The sequence below is a fragment of the Rhincodon typus genome, chromosome 2, assembly GCF_021869965.1.
Source record: "Rhincodon typus isolate 14 chromosome 2, sRhiTyp1.1, whole genome shotgun sequence".
NCBI classification, from domain to species: Eukaryota; Metazoa; Chordata; class Chondrichthyes; order Orectolobiformes; family Rhincodontidae; genus Rhincodon; species Rhincodon typus.
Window position 1 is genome coordinate 41,763,101 of NC_063333.1, and position 22,017 is coordinate 41,785,117.

Sequence of the window (22,017 nt, forward strand, 5' to 3'; positions counted from 1 at the left end):
CCTTGCAATCCAGGGATTGCTCCACGGTCAGTCCTGTAGGGCAAGTGCAACCAATCCAGAAATTACAGGTAGGTCAGCCTGGATGCTGTTGAGAATTCAGCCTGACAGAGGGCCAGACTTTCCTGCAACTTTGTAAATGGAAGGATTGAGTATAATGGAAGTTGTTAGAAGAGCTGTTTGTCGTGTTATATGAGCAGGAGAGATATCCCCATTGAGTAAGTAAGAAGTGAATAGGGCAGGAAGTATTGGTAGTTAGGGAGGATAAGATGAGCAAGAGCTATTAAGTGGACATGATGGATGCAATAGTGAGAGCTGTGGTCCATGAGGCTTGGTGAGAGGCATGTGTAGTAGCAGAATGAAGTGAGTGGTGGCACTGTGAGTGTAAGATAGCAGAGAAAAGATAAAGGCAATTACCCTGCTGGAGGCAAAAGGTCATTAATCTTCTCGCTGCACTGCTGTGTTTTGCATTTCACCCAGGATACTGCACTGACCCAGACCACTATCTGGGTCCAGGCTGGTATGGTTTCCTTTGTAAGTTGGCTAGAAAAATTACTGCTTTCTTCTCCACCATCCCATTCATCAACACCTCCAAGTCCCTGCCTGTGACCCTTTCTTCTAGACCATGCATTTGGTAATAATGATCAAGCTCTACAATGTGAGGTCCAATTCCTGGTGTTCAGCATCTGACATGTTGTGAAGCTGTGCTTTACAAATAATGCCAGGGGCATGTGAATGTGAAGGAGCCAGCAGTGGCAATCTCTTCCATATCTGCTGCTGCAGAATTATCTGATATGGGACCAAAGAACATAACTACACAATAAATGAGGTGAAGAGCAGTAGATCATGTAAAAAAAAAGTCACTCCGAGTCATGGCAATCAGAAACAATGTATTTTTGACAAAACACTGTAACTGAAAATGAGAAAGTTTCACCTTTATTTTGTCCTCATGTCTGCCAAAATCGCATACCCAATCCATTTTTTTTTCGTTTTTCAATTGTCCTTGACTTTTTTAAGTAAACTCTAAAATAAATATTGTATAATTCTGGGTCCTCTTTTGTTTGTCTTTTATATACATGATTTGGATGAGAATATAGAAGGCATGGTTAGTAAGTCTGCAGATGGCACCAAAATTGGTGCCATTGTATACAGTAAAGAAGGTTTTCTAAGATTGCAAAGGGATCTTGATCGAATCAGTCAATGGGCTGAAAAATGGCAGATGTAGTTCAATCTGGATAAATGCAAGGTATTGCATTTTAGTACAATAAACAAGGGTAGGGCTTATACAATTAATGGTAGGGCCTTTGGTAGTGTTTTACAACAGAGGGATGTAGGGGTGCAGGTACACAGTTCTTTAAAGTTTGCATCACACATAGACAGGATGGTGAAAAAGGCATTTAGCATGCTTGCCTTCATTGCTCAGTCCTTTGAGTATAGGAGTTGGGACAATATGTTAAGGGTTTACAGGACATTGGTGAGGCCTCTTCTGGAGTACTGTGTCCAGTTCTGTTCGTCCAGTTATAGGCAGGGTGTAATCAAGCTGGAGATGGTTCAGAAGAGATTTACCAGGATGTTGCTGGGTATGGAACGTTTGAGTTATAAGGAAAGACTGGACAGGCTGGGACTTTTCCCAGTGGAGCGTAGGAAGTTGAGAGGTGACCTGATAGAAGTTTATAAAATAATGAGGTCTATAGATAGAGTTGTTGGTAGTTGTCTTTTCCCCAACAAGGGGAATTTCAAGACTAGGGGACAAATTTTTAAGGTCAGAGGTGGGAGATTTAAAAAAGACATGAGGCAATATTTTTACACATAGGGTGGTTCGCGTGTGGAATGAACTTCCTGAGGAAATGGTGGATGTGGGTACAATTACAATGTTTAAAAGATATTTGGATGGATATATGAATAGGAAAGATTTGGAGGGATATGGGTCAGGAGCAGATAGGTGGGACTAGTTTAGTTTGGCATTATGTTCAGCATAATGGTTAGACTGAAGGGTCTGTTTTGTACTGTATGACTCTATAACACACATCTAATCTCTATTGCTCCAGCATTTCTGGCTTTGAATAAATAATCCAGGCTGTAAAGTAGAAAAAGAATGCTACATTGTTGAACATATATTTCGCAAGTTGTCTTTTAATATGCGGAAGAGTTATCACACAGAACTGAATGGCTTTTTCCCTACCATCGAAAGACCCATGGTGCTTTTCACCTATTATCCTCCACCCCTAAATCACTGTTGTTTCCGATGAATCACATCTGGATAGTGAAGAAGATTGCCAGAGGATACAGCAGGATATAGATATGCTGGAGACTTGAGCAGAGAAATGGCAGACAGAGTTTAATCCAGAAAAATGGGAGGTGATGCATTTTGGGAGATGTAATGCAAGAGGGAAGTATAGAATAAATGGCAGAACCTTTAGTAGTATCAACATACAGAGGGATGGAGATGTAGAGGTCCAAAGTTCCCTGAAAGTGGTAACACAAGTGGATAAGTTGGAAAGTTTGCCTTCATCAGTTGGGGCATAGAGTACAAAGATTGGCAAGTCATGTTGCAGCTATTTAGAACTCTAGTCAAGCCACATTTGGAATATTGTGTATAGTTCTGGTCATCATAGTATCAGAAGGATGTGGATGCTTTAGAGAGGGTACAGAAATGGTTTACCAGGATGTTGCCTGGTTTGGAGGGGATTAGTTACAGGAAGATATTGGACAAACTTGGTTTGTTTTCACTTGAACGTCAAAGGATAAGGGATGAAGTGATAGAAAATGTAACAAAATTATGAGAGGCATAGATAAAATGGATAGTTGGAGTCTTTTTCTCAATAGAGGGTGGAAATGGGGACATGGATTTAAAGTAAAAGGGGGTGAGTTTAAAGGAGATGTGAGAGGGCAGTTTTTTACACAGAAGGTGGAAAATGCTGCCAGAGGATGTGGTAGAAACACTAGCAATATTTAAGAGGTATCTTGATAGATACATGAATAGGCAGGGAATAGAGGGATATGAAATGCATAGAGACAAAAGGTTTTAGTTTGGAAAGGCATCATGTGTTGACGCAGTCCTGGTGGGTCGAAGGGTCTGTTCCTGTGCTGTACTGTTCTTTGTTCTTTATTACCTGCAATGTCCAGCAAAGGCAGATCATCAAAGATGAGGCAGAGGTAGGGAGAGAGAGAGGGGACAAGTTTTTCTATTTTTTTTTACGAGGACTAAAGAGAAACAGCAAGATCAAAGGTTAAAACTGTTAATCAATGGACAGAATCTTATTAAGGTGCGTGTTAGGATCTCATCAGTTTGCTCCTGAACCACACAGCAATCAGGTGTTAGCAAGGACACTGGCAGACCTTTCCCTTGAATTAAGACCCTGGATGCTCCGTCCATCAAGAGCTGCCAACAGCTCTTAGACTCAGCAGCGCCATGAAGGGGACTGTGGCTTCTGCTGGAAGATTACCCCCAGAGTCCCAAGATCAAGGAGGCACCCAAATAAATGTAATTGATGCGGGAGAAGAGTTCTTATGTTTCTCTTGCATTAGCTCATTCCCATCTTTTTAGCAATTTACACACTCTCTTTATCTTGAATACTTATTTACTTCTTTCAACATTGCTAACGTTTCTGATACTAATTACTTCTGATTATTTTCTTCTGTAAATTCTTTATTACAGTTTTGTTCTGTAATTGCTGATTATTTGTGGTATTTTCCACCACTGGTGAAGGATTTGTTCAATCAGAACATTAACTTCTATGCTTTCTCCATAGATGCAACTGGACTGCTCAGTGCTTCTAGAATCTTCTGTTTTACATTACTAATCAATGTAGTCTAATTCCCTGCAAGCTAACTGAATGCGAGGAGCTGTGCTCAAACAAATTGTCTCATCCTTATATAATTCACTGATCCCTGTCAAATCAGCAATATCAGAGAAATAAAGAGAAAATAGTCAGAGAAATAGTCATCCAGGTCCACACCTTGTTATCTTGACCATCTAATGTGTTCTTTTGTAACATCGTACAGGTCATGTAGTGACTACACAAATCATGTATACACGCGGTTACTTCCTGAAATATGTGTCAACAAGGAGGAAGATAAACTAAGGATGAATAATTATGATAAGTGATGTTTATTGTGTAAGTGCCTAATTCTTATTCTGTTAGTTTGAAAAAAGCACTGTGTCCTTAAAAAATTTGATATGATGACATTACACATTTTTCAGTCATTACTTGCGCCATCATGTCATTGTTGAACAATATAACAAATCTGTCTGGTCAACCAAATCCATGAAGTAATTCAAACCAGGGCTATGTGCCCTCGAATTTAGAAGGTTAAGAAGGGGTGATTTGATGGAGCTTGTCAAGATATTCATTGCCACAAATGGCACAGATTGAAAGAAATGATTTCAGTCTGCTGGGAGTCTAAAATTGAGCAGCAATGTCAAAATGACACTGCCATACCTTGCAGGAATTTACTGAGGTACCACTTCCAAAGACTAAGAATGATGAAAGTGTTTTATTGAATAAATTACAAATTATTTAAATTGTTAATTTTAAAATCTGAGATTGATAGGTTTTTTTGTTAACCAAAGATATTTTGAATACAAACCTTGTTATTGTAGTGATGATAAGGCCCAGGTATCTAAGATACAAAGCTACCATCAATTTTCCCTATGCCAGTCTAGAGACTTTCTAATAGTTTGTGGTGAAGAATGAACCATGAATAGGTCTCACTGGGAGAAGCAGTTACCTTAGGTGAAAAAGATAAGGTTTATTGCATCCTAGTAACTATATACCTGGTAACACGATAACAAAACATGACTGTCTGCAACTATAGCTGCCCAAGACTATTCAATGCTCCACCCAGACTCTGTCATATACCAGCTTAGTTTATATATTAACCCTTTCACATCATTATCTTACAAATGACATGATAGTTCCAAATGGCCTCCTTCTGTGCTCTCTCTTTCTAGACGATTTTAAAATACTCTTTATGTGTATTAAGTGATATGGGGAGGTAGACAGATTTGGGGGTCACAGATCAGTCATTATTGCACCCAATGGCAGAACAGGATTGAATGATTAAAGGCCGAAAGTTCCTATGATTCTTCATGTCAATAGACATTGCCAAGAGGCAATTGCAAATATGCCGAAAAGAGCTGACCTCGCGTTCTAAAGTTTCTGCTTTGGTCAGTTACCAACTTGGTTCAATCATGGGTCATCACCATTTGTTGTTACCAAAGATGTCAAACAAGATTGTGTTCCTGTTACAACTCTATTCAGCGTTACAACTTGAGGCAATCAATGACAGTGACAATGACAGGCTTCAATACCACGTATCCAAATTCATCGTCAATCTATATTGGCAGCATGCAAAAGCAAAGTTATGAAAAGGTGATCCCCACACTAAAGGACTAGAAACTGGAAATATGTCCTCTCTAATCCGCTGGGCATTGTGATTTCCCTCATTAAACAAACTATTGATAGATAGCAGGCAGAATTATCTAATACACAGTGAAAGTTATTGGGGTAAAATTCTTCTTCATCAGAAGCGTGAAACAGGTAATAGTGCATCAACAACAAGTGCACCAAGTTCTGAGGAAGGGTCACTGGACCCGAAACGTTAACTCTGTTTTTTCCTCCACAGATGCTGCCAGACCTGCTGAGCTTTTCCAGCAACTTTGTTTTTGTTCCTGATTTACAGAATCCACAGTTCTTTTGGTTTTTAATAGTGCATCAACAGGCTGACATACACTCCACATACTTTATTTCATATATTCGAAAAGAACAGAAAATTGTGCTGAATGTGAAATGAGCTGCAGATGGATTGTCATCTGTTTTGCACTACCAGTTAAGACAAATATCACCTCATTATATTTCACTTCAACAGCAGTCAGCTACTCCACTAGGTTCCGAGATCAGCCCATAAAACAGATTAATGCACAACCAGCAGAGACTTCAAGGCTAAGAGGGTTAACATTCACAGTAATGTACCTCTCACCACTCTGTATCAATTTAAAGCATTCTTGTCATTTATAAAAACATAAGACCCTATGGCCCTTGGAGGCTGCTCAGTCATTCAATACAATCTTCCTCAGCTCCAGTTTCTTGCCTCTCCCTAAGTCTGGATTCCCAAAGAGACCGAACATTTTCTCTAAGATAACAAGGTGTAGAACTGGATGAACACAGCAGACCAGGCAGCATCAGAGGAGCAGCATCCCAGCCTTGAAGTGATAACATGATAAGAAACCATTAGGCCTCCTTGAAAGGCAACAAACATTTAGCAGATTCCTAGTAAAATTCAGCCATCTGTCTCCTTTAGTGTTAATGGCCTCCTTACCAGACTTACTGGTTCTGTCAAGAAAACTCATGTGTAAGCTTTTAGTTTCTTTGATCTGGGGAACCGAGATTAATAATTGAAAGCTCCCTAGTATACACACTAATTTCAAAGCATTTTACAAGATTCTTGGGTCAAGTCAACTTCTGCAGATAAATCCAACATAACTATTATCATCTTAGACAACAAGGTGCAGAGCTGGATGAACACAGCAGGCCAAGCAGCATCATAGGAGCAGGAAGGCTGACGTTTCGGGCCTAGACCCTTCATCATTTTCTCATGCCTTCTTCTCATAACCTTTGATCCCCTTATGAATCAAGAACCTATCCATCTTTGTCTTAAAGAAACCCAATGACTTGGCATCCATAGCCCTCTGCAGCAATGAGATTCCACACATTCACCACTCTCTGGCTGAAGAAATTCCTCCTCATCTCAGTTCTAAACAACTGTCCCTTCACTCAAAGGCTGTGTCCTCAGGTCCTAGTCTCTACTGCTAGTGGAAACATCTTGTCCACATCCAATTTCTCCAGGCCCCTCAGCATTCTGTAGGTTTTGATGAGAATTGCTCCACATTCTTCTAAACTCCATCAAGTACAGATCCAGAGTCTTCATCCACTTTATTTCTGGGATTATTCTTGTGAATTTCCTCCAGACCCCCTCTAAGACCAGCACATCCTTTCTTAAATAAGAGACCCAAAACTGCTCACAAAATTCCAAATACAGTCTGCTCTCAGCAGTACACTCCTGCTCTTGTATTCTAGCCCACTTGAAATGAAACATCCTAAAAACACAACACAAATTGTACCTTTGAACTGTAATTATCCTTGTTCTGTTTCAATTACACTTATTTCAGAGTTGCTCATCAGTTTGTCAAACAGATATTTCCATTCCTTTTTATTTAAATTTCAATATATTTGTATTTTCAGAAGATGTTTAATAAGATATGACACATTGGGCTACTTAATGAGAAAAGAGCCTGGAGGAATTACATTGGCAAGGAAACAAGATTAGCTAATTAATAGAAGACAGAGAGTTGGTCTCAAGGAGGTGTAGCAAGATTAGCTAGATGGACCTCATAGAATATGAGTTCCCTGATTAGGGCTGTTCATCAGATCTAATCAGGGAGCCCTGGCTGACAGATAAGAACAGGAGCGTCAAGAGTTGTGTTCATTCTGAGAGCTGGATCTGAGAGAGTTGGATCAGTGTCAAGGACTCTCCACATGTAAATAAAGGGTGACTTGGTGACAGGATACCAGCCTCTATGGAGTTATTTCAGTGGCAACAAGAGAAAAGCACACCCTTAAAGATATTCACTCGCAACAGTTGTCTTTGAGTGGGGGTAAGCATTTCTGGCATCATGCTGTTATTTGGGAAGGTGGGCTCATTTGATCCTGCCAGTTAAGACTGTGCCCAGTATGTGGAAAGAATGTATTACTTTTCCTGGGCAAATGACATTGGGGCAGATGAGAGGCAATGAGTAATTTTCCTGACAGCTTGTGAACCACAGCTTTTTTGGATATTAAGAGCCTAACTTTCCCTGAGGCACCAGATGCTAAAACCTTTCAAGAGTTAACAGATTTAGTTAAGGAATACTACAACCACGAGCCTCCTCTAATTCTAAGATACTATCGATTTTACTTGGCAATTTGAGAACCAGGGGAACCTGCATCAGGATTTTTAACTAGGTTAAGATAACTGGCAGAGGCATGTAACTTTGATTTAACTGTTAATGAGATGCTGAGAGACTGTTTGGTAATTAATGTTTGGGATTAATGATGTAACCATGAAAAAAACACCAGCTAGCTGAAGATAAACTGGGCTTCAAACAGGCACTACAACTGACTTTAACATTCGAAAATGCAGCAAGTGGAGCATACGACTTGCAGGGTATTTCAATGGAAGTGGACATTGAGCTTGGGAAACACTACTTGAGTGAAGGCAATTGTATAGCCTCACTCAGGACACAGCCTGATCAGAAGGAACTCTAGGTCAGCTCACAACAAAACCCCAAAACAAAGCCAAACCTCGGCCAAACGGTTAACATTTTCTTCAGGATCCAGGCCAGCAAGCCATTGTTGTTGCTACCAGTATGCAGCTTGGAGTCCTAATAGACATAAATTGAGCAAGAGGACTCTTTGAACAATATCCAGGAGAGTGCATGCTGTTGAAAGTCCACCTATATCTGGTTTGGAACAAATAAATTGCTTCGCAATATCCAAATCAGCATTAATCAAAATAAACATCTGGTTAGAGACAGTCAGTGGAATAAACAGGTATTTTTACAAGTGGCTGGCAGTAACTAGTGGGGTGCCACAGAAATCAATGGCTGGACTCCAGCTATTCACAATATATATTAAAATTCTAGATGAGGGACTAAATGCAATATCTCCAGATTTGCAGTTGCTACATGGTTCAGTGAGGGGGTGAAGTGTGAGGAGGATGCAGAGATGCTTGGGTAAGGGTGAAGTGCAATGAGACCTGGGTATCAGCAGGTGTTCTCAAGAAATTCTGAAGAAGGATCAGTGGACTTGAAAACTTAACTCTGCTTTCTCCCCACAGATGCTGCCCGAACTGCTGAGTTTCTCCAGCAACTTTTATTTTTGCTTCAGATTTAGTCTTTGTTCCAGCAATACTTGCCATCAAAACATTTTGTCTCATGCAGATTTAGTTGAAGATCTCATTGTGACGCATTTTAATGAATGCACCATGATGCATTTTAATATCTAGGTGTCCCTTTGGAAGCCCTTTTCAGATTGCTAGCTCAGCCATAAGAAGTTACCATATGCATTTCTGGTGAGATTGGTTTTTAGGTTAGATGTTTTGATGGGCATTTTAACCATCTTTGTCTCAACCTGAAGTACAAGGATTTTAAGTTAGTTGATGAGATTTCAAAAATTAGTAAACTATATTTTACAATCATGATACTTTTAACAATTGCTTCCTTTGGAATTCTGCATAAATTATTGTTGCATTAATATTTGCAAATTAACAGAAGTTAGCATTCATAAAGCACTTTGAATGTAGGAAAGCATCTCAACTGGCTTCATATTAATTTAACTGTAATACAGAGCCACTTTGCTCCAAAAGGTGCTTTAGCATTCTCATCAATCTGAGTAATTGTTGCACTGCCTACAACGTGCCTTTTTGAATTATTGGAAACATTCAGGTGTTAGGCAGTGCCCCATAAGTGAAAGTTCAAAAAGGAAGAAACGTGTTATTGGCATGCTATGCAAACAAAGTGCACTATCAATCACAATTACAGATTTTGATCTTTCATTTGATCCTGGCTGTGTATGTGCAACTACCCTCTACTTGATATGATGTTTTTTTCTCAGTAACATCTACACAATGTCTTCTTATGAACTGATTGTGAATGCTGAATGAGCTTTTGTTTTATCCCTTCCACTGATAGGAACTTCTACTAGTTTCTGAATAAAATATCTGTTGGGTAATATGTGCTTAGATTCCTATCTGTAACCAATTTAGGTTCAATTTTAATTCTCTAAATAAAATTTCACAGCTCATGTTGTAAGAAAACTGGGTTTCTGTATGTTGACAAGTACAAGCTGAGGGAGCAGATAATTCGTAATTCCATCTTTTAACTCCGCAATAAAGATCTACCTGGAGACTAAATGTCTAGCTAAGTCTTGAGATGAATGATGCCTGACTCACTTTCCAAACTGTTGCACATTTAATCCAATTTAGATCAAAATAAATACAATTTACTAACTTTGAGTTGTGTTACCCTCAAGTCACTGAGTGAATTAATTAACTCTTTCATGCTGAATCTTCAGAGAGGATAACGACTCATGTGGTATCAGACATCGACTGGGCATAAGTCACAATTTGTCAAGCTAAGAATATTGTTCCCCTACTTCTCCCACCCCAACACCTCAACCTTCACCTATCTATAGCCTTGCACTATTGCTTTCTTTCACTATTTCAGAATCACTGCAGTGTTCCTGATTGCATCTTTTTCACCTTAAACCCATACTGCAGTATTATTACAACTCTTGCTCCCCTGCACTTCACATTTTATACACAACTTCAACAGATGTATACTCTAAACTGTTCACAATGATAACGTCAATATGCTCCCTTCTTTTTTGCAGAGTTTTCCGTCATCTCCTCAAAGGAGACTGTCATTGAACAGGTAAAGTTGACCTGCATACGCTCTCCCTATTGGAAGAAAATGGCCACTTAACAAGAGCAGGTTGAGAGTTACAGCCTGACAACTGATAACATGGGAAGAAATGCTGCTCAGTTCTTTTTCATAACTTATCCCAAATTTTTCCTCCTTACTTTTATATCACAAATCTGAAACACTGTATAAGAAATTGCAGCTAGTTCAACAGTCACTCATCCCTCTTTGCTCCCCATGCTCTAAAAGCTAACCTTTGTCCCCCTCATTTACTCAGCAATTTAATATATGGAGATACCTCCTTCATTTCTGTACAACAAAAGGTTAATCCTTCAATAGTTACTGAGTATGTACGTAGGAAGTTGTGCCATATTAACATCATTAGTACATGAGAATAAGGACAATGTGAGAAAGGAGCATAGACTCAATCACATGTGTAGTTATATTGTATACGGTTACAAGGAAGTGAATAAAGGTTGCTTCAAAAAAGCCTTTGCTACCAGTCAGAGCTTTTCAAAAGAGTAAGCACTCAATATCTCCTGAAGCACAGTCAAACAATACTAGAGTTTCAATGGGAAGAGGCCAGATCTCACTTAATGTCAACTGCAGAAGCATTAGATTAGATTGGGCACGAAGCATCATTTAGGGACATTCAGCACAGGAGTCTACCCTTCAGCCTGTCAAACCTGGACAACTATTTAATATGCTCATGGCTGATCAAATACTTCAATGCCTTTTACCACCCCATCCTCATAACTTTAATACGATTGATAATAAAAATTTATCAACCTCCACTTCAAATATACTCAATATCTGAGTTCCCACAGCTCTCTGTGTTAGAAACTTCCAAAGATTCACAACCTCTGAGTAAAATGAACTCTCCTCATATTGGTCCTACTTGACATCCCCTTTATTTTTAAATTGTTCTCCCTGGTTCTAGACTCTCCAACAAAGTGAAACATCTTACCTGCATCTACTCTGTCTGTACTGTTAAGAAATTTGTAGGTTTCATTTGGATCTCATCTCATTCTTTGAAACTATTTAGAATGGAGGCCAAGTTTGCATAATCTCTCTTCGTAGGGCAGTCCCACCAGACTGGGATCAAGCCTGGTGAATCTTTATTGCATTCCCTCTATGGCAATAAAATCTTCCCAGAGATAAGAAGACAAAAACTTCAGAGACTTACTAAACGCTGAAGGCTAACATGTACATGCAGCAAGCTGTTAGGAAGACTAATGAAATGTTCACCTTTATTGCAAGAGGACTTGAATACGGGAGTAATGAAGTCTTGCTTCAGCTGCATGGAAGCTTATTTAGACTGTACATGGAGTACTGTGTGCTGTTTTGGTCTCCTTATCTCTGGGAAGATTTTATTGCCATAGAGGGAATGCAATAAAGATTCACCAGGCTTGATCTCAGGCTGGTAGGACTGCCCTAGAAAGAGAGATTATGCAAACTCGGCCTCCATTCTCAAGAGTTTCAAAGAACGAGATGTGATCCAAATGAAACCTACAAATTACTTAAAAGGACAGACAGAGTAGATGCAGGTAAGATGTTTCTCTTTGTTGGAGAGTCTGGAACCAGGGAGAACAATTTAAAAATAAAGTGGATGTTAATTAGGACTAATTATAGGAGAGTTCATTTTACTCAGAGGTTGTGAATCTTTGCAAGTTTCTAACACAGAGAGCTATGGGAACTCAGACATTGAGTATATTTAAAGTAGAGGTTGATAAATTTTTATTATCAATCGTATTAAAGTTATGAGGATGGAGTGGTAAAAGGCATTGAAGTATTTGATCAGCCATGAGCATATTAAATAGTTGTTCAGATTTGACAGGCTGAATGGTATACTCCCGTGCTTATGCCCCTGAATGACTCTGACTCCAGCATTCGCAGTTCTTTCTATCTCTGAAGGATCTTGATCATTTGGGCCTGTGGCCAAAGGAACGGCAGATGGAGTTTAATGCAGATAAATGTGAAGTGTTGCATTTTGGTAACCATGAAGTGGAGGTGCCGGTGTTGGATCAGGGTGGAGAAGGTTAGACGTCACATGACATCAGGTTATAGGTCCAACAGGTTTATTTGAGATCACAAGCTTTTGTAGTGTTGCTCCTTTGTCGGGTGAAGTGGCATCTGGCATTTTGGTCAGACAACTTCTGGCATTTTGGTCAGACAAACCAGGGCAGGGCCCTGGGGAATGTTGTCGAACAGTGAAACCTAGAGGTACAGATACATAGTCCCTTGAAAGTAACATCACAGGTAGACAGGGTGGTGAATAAGGCACTTGACATGTTTTCCTTCATCAGTCAGAGCACTGAGTACAGGTGTAGGGATGTCATGTTACGCTATACAAGACATTGGTAAGGCCACTTTGGAGCATTGGTACCATTCTCGTCACCCTGCTATAGGAAGAATGTTGTTAAACTGGAAAGGGTGCAAAAAAGGTTCCCGAGGACATTTCCAAGCCTGGAAGACTTGAGTTTAAGGAGAGGTTGGATAGGCTGGGACGTTTTCCCTGGAGAGTAGGAGGCTGAGGGGTCACCTTATAGAAGTTTATAAAATCATGAGGGGCACAGATAAGGAGAATAGCCAAGGTCTCTTTTTCCCAGGATAGGGGAGTCCACAACTAGAGGGCATAGATTTAAGATGAGAGAGGAAAGATTTAAAAGGGACCTGAGGGGTAACTTTTTCACATAGCAGGTGGTGCGTGTATAGAATGAACTGCCAGAGGAAGTGGTAGAGGCAGGCATAATTACTATATTTAAAAGACACTTGGACAGGATAGGAAAGGTTTTGAAGGATATGGGCCAAATTCAGGCAAACAGCTCCAGTTCAGTTCAGGAAACCTGGTCAGTATGGACAAGTTGAGATAAAGGACCTGTTTCCATGCTGAATACCCTATGACTCTGACAGTATAACACCCAAATCCCTTTACACATTTGCACATTCCAAACTCTCACCATTTAAGAAACATTCTGCACATCTGTTCTTTCTACCAAAGTGAATAACCTCACACTCTTCTGTATTACCATGTTATTGTGCATCACAAAGCCTATCCAAATCCTCCTTAAAATGTTTTATATCCTGTTCACAACACACATTCCTCTTTAGCTTTGTACCATCAGCAAATTTGGAAATATTACATTTAGCCCTCCACTTCAAAATCATTGATATATATTTTGAACAACTGGGCACCAATTACTGAACCTTGTGGTATTTCACTAGTCACAGTCTGCCAATGTGAGGATGATCCATTTATTTCTATTTTATGTTATGTCTGTTAGCCAATCCTTTAGCCCATGTCAAGATATTTTCCCCTATTCCATGTGCATTAACTTTGGAATCAACCTCCTGTGGGTTATCTTATATCAGGTTCTTCTGAAAATGCAAATATACTGACTCCCTTTACCATTTACGTCAGTAACATTCTCAAAAACCTCCAAAAAGTTTATCATACACAATTTTCATTTGCAGTGCATGCTGACTATACCCAATAAGGGGAGGTGATGGGGTAGCGTTATTATCACAACAACTTTAGTGATCACATCAGTTAATGTTCTGGGGACCCAGGATCAAATTCTGTCAGATAGTGGAATTTGAGTTAGTAAAAATTTGTAATTGAAAGTCGAAAGATGACCCTGTTGATTGTAAGGAAAAACCTATCTGGGTTATTAATGTTCTTTCGGGAAAGAAATCAACTTATCTGCCCTACATGTCACTCCAGACTAACAGCAATGTGATTGACTCTTATTTGTCTTTTGAAATAGGCCAGCAAGTTATGCCATAGTAACAATCACTGGAAAGTCTCAAAAAAGAAATGAAACCAGATGGACTACCTGGCATTGACCTAGGCACTGGAAATGACAATGGCCCTGTTGATCCAGCAAAGCCATAGAATCATAGAATCCCTAAAGTGCAGAAAGAGGCCATTCGGCACAGCGAGTCTGCACCAATTCTCCGAAGAGCATGTCACCCAAACCCAACCCCCTACTCTATCCCCATAACCCTGTATTTCCCATGGCTAATCTACCTAGCCTGCACATCCCTGGAAATGACAGTGCATTTTTTAGCAAGGCTAATGCACATAACCTGCACATCTTTGGACTCTGGGAGGAAACTGAAGCACCCAGGGGAAACCCACACAGACACAGGGAGAATGTGCAAAGTCCTTCTTACTAACAACTGAAGCTGGTGCTGAAATTGGGACAGCAGTCTTGTGGATTAGTGAAGCAACAGCCTGGCATAGACGCTGTCATGGAATCATACCTTACAATGTCCCAGACACCACCATCACCAACCCTGGGTATGTCCTGTCCCACCAGCAGATCAGATGCAGCAGAGGTGGTGGAAAGTTAGGGGATAGTTGCCCAGGGATTCCTCAGCTTTGACTCTGGACACCATGAAATCTCATGGCTTCAGGTTAAACATGGGCAAGGAAACTTCCTGCTGATTACCACATAACATAATCCCTCAGCTGATGAATCAGTACTCCTCCACGTTACACAACAATTGGAGGAAGCACTGGGGGCAACAAGTGTGCAGACTGTATTTTTTTTGGCAATTTCAATATCTATCACCATGGATGGTTCAATAGCCGCATTACTGATCGAGCTGGTCGGGTCGTAAAGGACATTGGTGCTAGGCTGGGTCTGTTGTAAGTGTTGAGAGAACTAACGAGTGGGAAAAACAAATTTGACCTCATCCTTACCAATTTGCTGGCTTCTGATACATCAGTCTTGAAGGAATATACAGTTAATGTGAGCCATGTTCTTTAAAGACTGTCCACTGCCTATCGATAGTCATACATTTTAACGTATTTTTCTGTTCCAGCTCAGCTCATTATGTAAAATGTTACCATAGGCTCTTTTACAGCAAGTTTATTAATTGGACCATTTTCATTCCAAAAGACTAAATCCAAAATGTCCTCCAGTCTAGTCTTTAATGAGCTGCTCTCGAAAACCATCCCTAACACATGCCAGAAACTTGTCTTCCAATTGGTTATCAGCTGCTCAATTGGCTTACCTAGTCTACGTGCAGATTGAAGTCATCCGCGATTACCGTGTTGCCCAGGCTACAAGCTTTTTTCATCTCCTGATTAATGCCATGCCCACACTACACTGTTTTTTGGTGGTCAATGAATGTCTGCTGCTCCTTGCTGTTTATTAGCTCCACCTCCCTTACTAATGTACTGATCACATTCTTTATCATCAGTGCGACTCTACCTCCTTTTCCTTCTGGTCCATCCTTTTCAAACATTGAATATTCTTGAATATTGAGTTCCCATTCCTGGTCACCACTATAATCATCATCCTGCAAAGGCAATTAGATCATACCTGTGTCTTGATTTTTGCCTCTACATCATCTACATTGTTGGGAATGCTGTGTACATTCAGATAGAATTCCCTTCATTTTATCTTTTTGATATCATTCTGCACTTTGAAGCATGACTTCTAGTTTCTCATGTCTTCCAGTCTTCCTAGCAGCTTTTCTCCTTCCTGATACCAGGTTATTTCCCTTCAAATTTTGGATACGTCTCAGATTCTCATCTCCTTGTCAAACTAGTTTAAAGCAACCTCAATAAGATTAGCTGTTTAAAGGTCAAACTAGAATAAGGATCATCACATCATGAACCACTGGGAACAAGGAGACAGGAGCTAGAACAGGAGCAAAGAAAGTCACAGATGGTAATTTGCTACAGAGATTTGCTTTAACCAATCTTGCCTTCAAGTCTCCTGGAGACAACAAACAGGTTGGTGAGTTTGCACCATGAAAAGGTAGATTGTTTTGTCCCTGAGAAGTGGGTCTGGTAGCATCAAATCTCTAGGCCAGCATTTTTCTGTTCCACTTGGATTATCAGAGCTTATTTAGAGATAATGGCTTCCCTTACTGGAAAATGATGACTGTAGTATCAACACAGATTCTTCTAATGCTATTAACCTACATGTTTTATTGTTCTAATTAGTGCATAAGCCTTTAGTTTAGGGGAATTAATAGCCACAGTATATGGAAATAATCCAAGGCCTGAAGTCTGACTTATTATAAGGGGAATTCCTCCACAAACCTCAAAAAACAGACTGTAGCAATTTACAGGGCTCTGGGTTTCTACAAGCTAATTCTGAAAATAAACTTCAATCTAAACAATTCAGCAAAAGATGTACGCTAGTATATTGGTCAAATAAACAGGAATAAAACTGTGGCATTAATTCCTCAAAAACAGAATTCAAATATACAATAGTTTTTTTTAAAAAAACAAGTCTTAGAATAGATTTATTTTCTGTGATCTTATAGACACTTATAGCAAATAACAAGCATAAAGGTATCAACCTCCTAGTCCTTGTGAATAATTGTTACAGTGTAACTCTTTTTATAATTAAACTAGCTTTAGTGCTACTTAAAATCAAGATAGTAGCAAATTTTTACACTTCCATACCTGATCGATTTCCCCTGTGGTCAGCCTTTGGTCCAATGCCACTGTCACTATTCATTCTGGTCCATCTAGTTAGTGACTCCTGATCGATGGACCAGTTACAGAAACCAGCCTCAAAGTTACATTTTTCACATGAAAAGCCTTATCAAAGAAAGAAAATGTTAATAATCTAAAACAATGTATATGAACACAACAACTCATTAATTATCAAAAAATGCTGAATAAATTCAACAGGTCCATCAGCATCTGTAGAGAAAGAAACAGTGTATGTTACAAATCGAGTAATTCTTCAGAACTGAAAGGGACTGAAAATGATTGTTTTGATGCTGTTGATGAAGGAGAGGAGGAGTGAATGAAAGAGATTGTGAGGGTATCAAAACCAAAAGGCAAACAGAATGCACATGGTAGTAAAGGAATGATAGAGTTGTAAAATGGGCGTAAATGATAAGTGTGAGAAGGAGAAAAATAACACTCAACACTGGAGCCTCCCCAAGGATACGTCCTCAGCCCCCTACTGTACTCCCTGTACATCCACAACTGTGTTGCCAAATTTCGAAGGAACGCCATCTATGAGTTCGCTGATGTCACCACCGTAGTAGGACAGATACCTAACAGCGACAAGTCAAAATACAGAAGGGAGATAGAGGGCGTGGTGATGTGGTGCAATGAGAACAACCTCTCCCTCAATGTCGACAAAACTAAAGAACTGATCATTGACTTCAGAAAGAAAGGAGGAGAACACGCCCCCATCTACATCATTGGAGCTGAGGTTGAGAAGGTGGAGAGCGTCAAGTTCCTCAGAGTGACGATAACCAACAACCTGTCCTGGACTTCCCACATAGATGCGACAGTAAAGCAGGCACAGCAATGCCTCTTCTTGCTCAGGTGGCTCAGGAAATTTGATATGTCCATAAGGACGCTCACCAATTCCTACAGATGCACCATTGAAAGCATACTGTCTGGGTGCATAACGGCTTGGTATGGCAACTGGTCTGCCCAGGACCGTAAGAAATTACAGAAGATTGTGTGCATAGCCCAGACCATCGTGGAAGCCAACCTTCCATCCATGGACTCCATTTACATGGTCACTGCGGTGGAAAACTGCCAACATCATCAAAGACCCATTGCACTCCGGTAATGATTTCCTGCAACCTCTTCCATCAGGCAGAAGATACAGAAGCCTGAGCACAAACATGAGCAGGTTCAGGAATAGCTTCTTCCCGGCTGTTATCAGACCGATGAATGGACTCTCTAGCCCCATATAATGCTGATCTTGCTAATGTTGATCTCACCTAACACACGCCCTCCGCAAGGTAACCTGTATGTCTCTGTCTAAGTTTTTATACAGCATCTGATCTGCACATCCTTGCTTACTATGATCTGCCTGTACTGCTCATAAACAAAGCTTTTCACTGTACTTTGACAAGTAATCTGACAATAAATCAATCAATCAACCAATTAAAATGGGCCCACTCTGCTGAGAGTAAAGCCAATGAGACACTAACAAGACACTTGAGTTCAGGTGGGGTGTAGTCTGGAGGACAGAGGTCATGTTCCTTTGACTGTTCTTAGTTTTAATTACAACCCCCTACTCTACCCCTGGCCATGGCCTGTTTGTGTCTTGTTGCCTTTACTCTCAGTAGACTTTATTTTCTCCTTTTCATAATAATCTTTTACACCCATTTTACATCTCTGTCTCTCCTTTACCACCGTTAACATTCTTTTTGTCCTTTGCTAAACCAAACCTTCACCATCTTTTTCATTCACTCCTCCTCCCCTTTGTCAACAGCATCAAAATAATCACTTGCCAGTCCCTTTCAGTTCTGAAGAAGAATCCGTCAATTTGAACAATTCACTCTGCTTCTCTTGTTTCTCTCCCCACAGATGCTGGCAGATCTACTGAGTTTCACCAGCACTTTTTGTTTTTGTTTCAGATTTCCAGCATCCACAGTTCTTTGTTTTATTGTATTGACAACTTCGCTGCAATAACTAACAATAATAATTTACCTTCATTGTCTATAATTAACATTTATAACTTTCTTTCAGTATTTATTACTGATGTTGATGACACATATCTTCAGAATTCATATGCCAGGAACATCATCACAGCCTGGGTTCTATTCCCAGTCAGGGAAAGTGGATTTATTGGGGTGGCACAGTGGCACAATGGTTAGCACTGTTGCATCAGTGTCAGGGACAAAGGTTCAATTCCACCCTCCCGCGACTGTCTGTGTGGAGTTTGCATGTTCTCCCCGTGTCTGCGTGGGTTTCCTCTGGGTGCTCCATTTTCCTCCCACTGTCCAAAGATGTGCAGTGAATGTGTACTGAACATGCTGAAAATTGCATTGTAGTGTCCAGGGATGTGCTGGCTAGTTGGGTTAGCCATTGGAAATGTGGGATTGCAGGGATAGTTTGGGGGGGTGCTGGGACTGGATGGGATGCTCTTAGGATGGTCAGTGTAGACCCAGTGGCTGAATGGCCTCTTTCCACACTGTAGGGATTCTATGACAGGTGTGTAATAGCATCTCTGAAAAGATTGATTAGAATACATTCGTCTCCATGACATGTTGTGGCATTCATGAGCCAGCTAGGAACAGCTGCGAATGACATGGTTGTGCACCAGCATAATTATGAAATGATCTACTTAGCAAGATTACAAGGCTCATTGTTCACAGATGCAGCTTTGAATTCCACTGAAGCGTGAATTTGTAAATGGTGTAGGAGTCAACAGCTTTGGTAAAATCAGATTGCAAAGTCTTCATAGAATAGATTAAGTATCTACTTTGCAACAGCAGTGCATCCATTAAATGTCAAAAGACACGAATACGTGACACAGTAATAAAAAGTGTGAGCCCTCTATCTCATTCAGAGGACACAAAGCACACTGAAAGAGGAAGCATCATGTTCTCACTTGCATACACCAATGGCTTTGGGATAAAAGCCAATGTTTCAATACATTTCTAATTATCTTTTAAAATGTATGTGAATAGTTTAGACATGGATGTCTGGAAGCAGCAGCCAAAGACATATTCAGTTGAGTAGCTTCACAAAGAGACTGAAATAAGAATTTTCCAAGTGAAATGAAACACTACAATTTGCCAAAAGTGATGAATGTGAGGTACCAGAAGAGGAAGTGATGGCTTAGAGAGAGCTCTGATCAGACACCATCTGGATTCCTACTTTGGGTCCAGGACATCAAACCTCAGGGAAGATACATTGACGTTCAAAGGATTATCAAAGAGTTGAATTACAAAAACAAGTTGCATAAGTTTGAATGGTACTCTGTTGAACTTAGAAGGTTTATCTAATTGAGCTGTTCAAAATGACTAATGGATTGAATACAGTCAGTACAGAGAAACTATTTCTTCTGGTGGATGTATTCAGAACAAAGGCATATTATGGAAGATTTTCCTTTTTATTTGTCTAAGTGTGGGTTAGGTACCCCTCTATCTGAGAGACCTCCCTCATCCCACCAGTGAGAAGTGATCAGGTGCCAATGAGGTGACCCAGCTGACTTTTCAAACTGAGATGCCCTACTTCATCTGAGGTTACCAGTTAATTTGAGGGCAACAGCCACTTAGTACAGCAGTAAAGCATAGAAAGCCTGTGTTACTAGATAAGTAGCAGTGCAGCAGACTCTGTGTTTTTATTTGCAGTGGGGTGGCAGGGTGGGGGAGGAATTATGGGTAGAGTGAGAGAGATGTCAGGCCAGTTGGAGGCATGGATAGGGGTCAAGGCCAACCTGACAGGCAGGTTGCCCCATTTTCCCAATTGGTAAGGCTGCCATTTTTCTCGCTTGCCAGAAAGAAGGTTAATCGGGTCAGTGCAGTTTGAGGCCTTTAAGTGGTCATTATTTAACCATTTCAACCTTGTAATTTGGTGCTGAGTTGGAAAGATCACCAATGGAATTCCCAGCCAGAAATTAATTTCTGAGGTGAAGGAAAGAGGCCGGTTATCTTTGTGCCAACCCACCAGATTATTTGCCTTCCTTCCATCTTCCCATCACTTCTCATAAAGGGAAAATCCTGCCAAAAATCTTTAAATTAGCGCTAGAGAGAAAACACTTATTCACAGAGTGTTTGGTGGAAAAAAATGAATAATTCTCCCCTAAAAGGCAATAGCTATTTATTTAATTGAATCTTTGACAAAGATAGAGGCCTATCTTACTTTCTTTGGCTAAGTGCCAGTTGCGTTGAGTTTTTGGGAAGGAATCTTGCTGTGAGGCCTAGTGGGATTTTGCACTGTATTTTACCAAACTTGCCCCATTAACTATCTACCGCAATCCTACGGCACCTTTGTGTTAGATTCTAACTTTATCACACAGCATACTGGGAACTCACCACTCATCAGATGTCTGCTGCACTGTATTTGAAAGATCATAGTGCACCCGGACAAATACTGACCTTCCAAAGTTTCCCTGCTCAGTTCAAGACAGAATCTGAACATATTGTTCAGGGGAAGATGGCCGCTCACTTCTCTGATAGGGACCTGAAGGGACACGATCTTATTGGAGGGCAGGCCATGCTATCAGACTTTAGCAGCCAAGTCCAAAGTTGCCACTTCAGCTGAAGGTGTCTCAATGGTTTGAGGAAAAGCCAGCACTGCCATATGGAGGTCACTCAATTCCTCCCTTTTCCTCATTCCAAAAGAAGCCAGCTCACAACAGAGCAGAAAGGAAGATGGAGGAGTGCGTGGCATTCGACTCCTCATTCCCTATGAGGAGCGAATCCTGGCCCTCGCAGGAGAAAAGACTGAGACCACTCCTGCAATGATCCCAAAATGTCTGTATCCCACCAACTGGCGATGTACCACTCTTCACTCCCTACAACTCTCACAATAACACTGCTATCAGCGTCATTCATTGCACGCCATATCTAACCCCAGGTCAAGATATCTTCTCACTCTTTTGTCTGGGAGACACCACTAGTACATCCACTATCACTGCTGTGAAATGGCCAGCTTCCCCAGAAGCCACCTTCTCAACCTCTGAGGACAAGCGTACCAAGGTCTTAGGGGCAGCATTGGCAAAGCTGTGCCCTACACACTCCCCAGGCCAGATATTAGACTTCTTGTCTGATTCTGTCACAAATGTTATAATAGCCTATTTTGCTCAAATCACTATAATACTCCAGCG

At 40.5% G+C, this 22,017-nt stretch overlaps 1 protein-coding gene across 1 annotated transcript in view; it reads right to left on the bottom strand.

Moving 5' to 3' along the window:
• Window positions 1-22,017, bottom strand: part of LOC109926748 (MAM and LDL-receptor class A domain-containing protein 1) — a 357,436-nt gene that overhangs the window by 329,248 nt on the left and 6,171 nt on the right. The window contains exon 2 of the mRNA XM_048606938.1: window positions 16,887-17,024. Coding sequence (XP_048462895.1) covers window positions 16,887-17,024 — 138 coding nt within the window. The remainder of the gene's footprint in view (window positions 1-16,886; window positions 17,025-22,017) is intronic.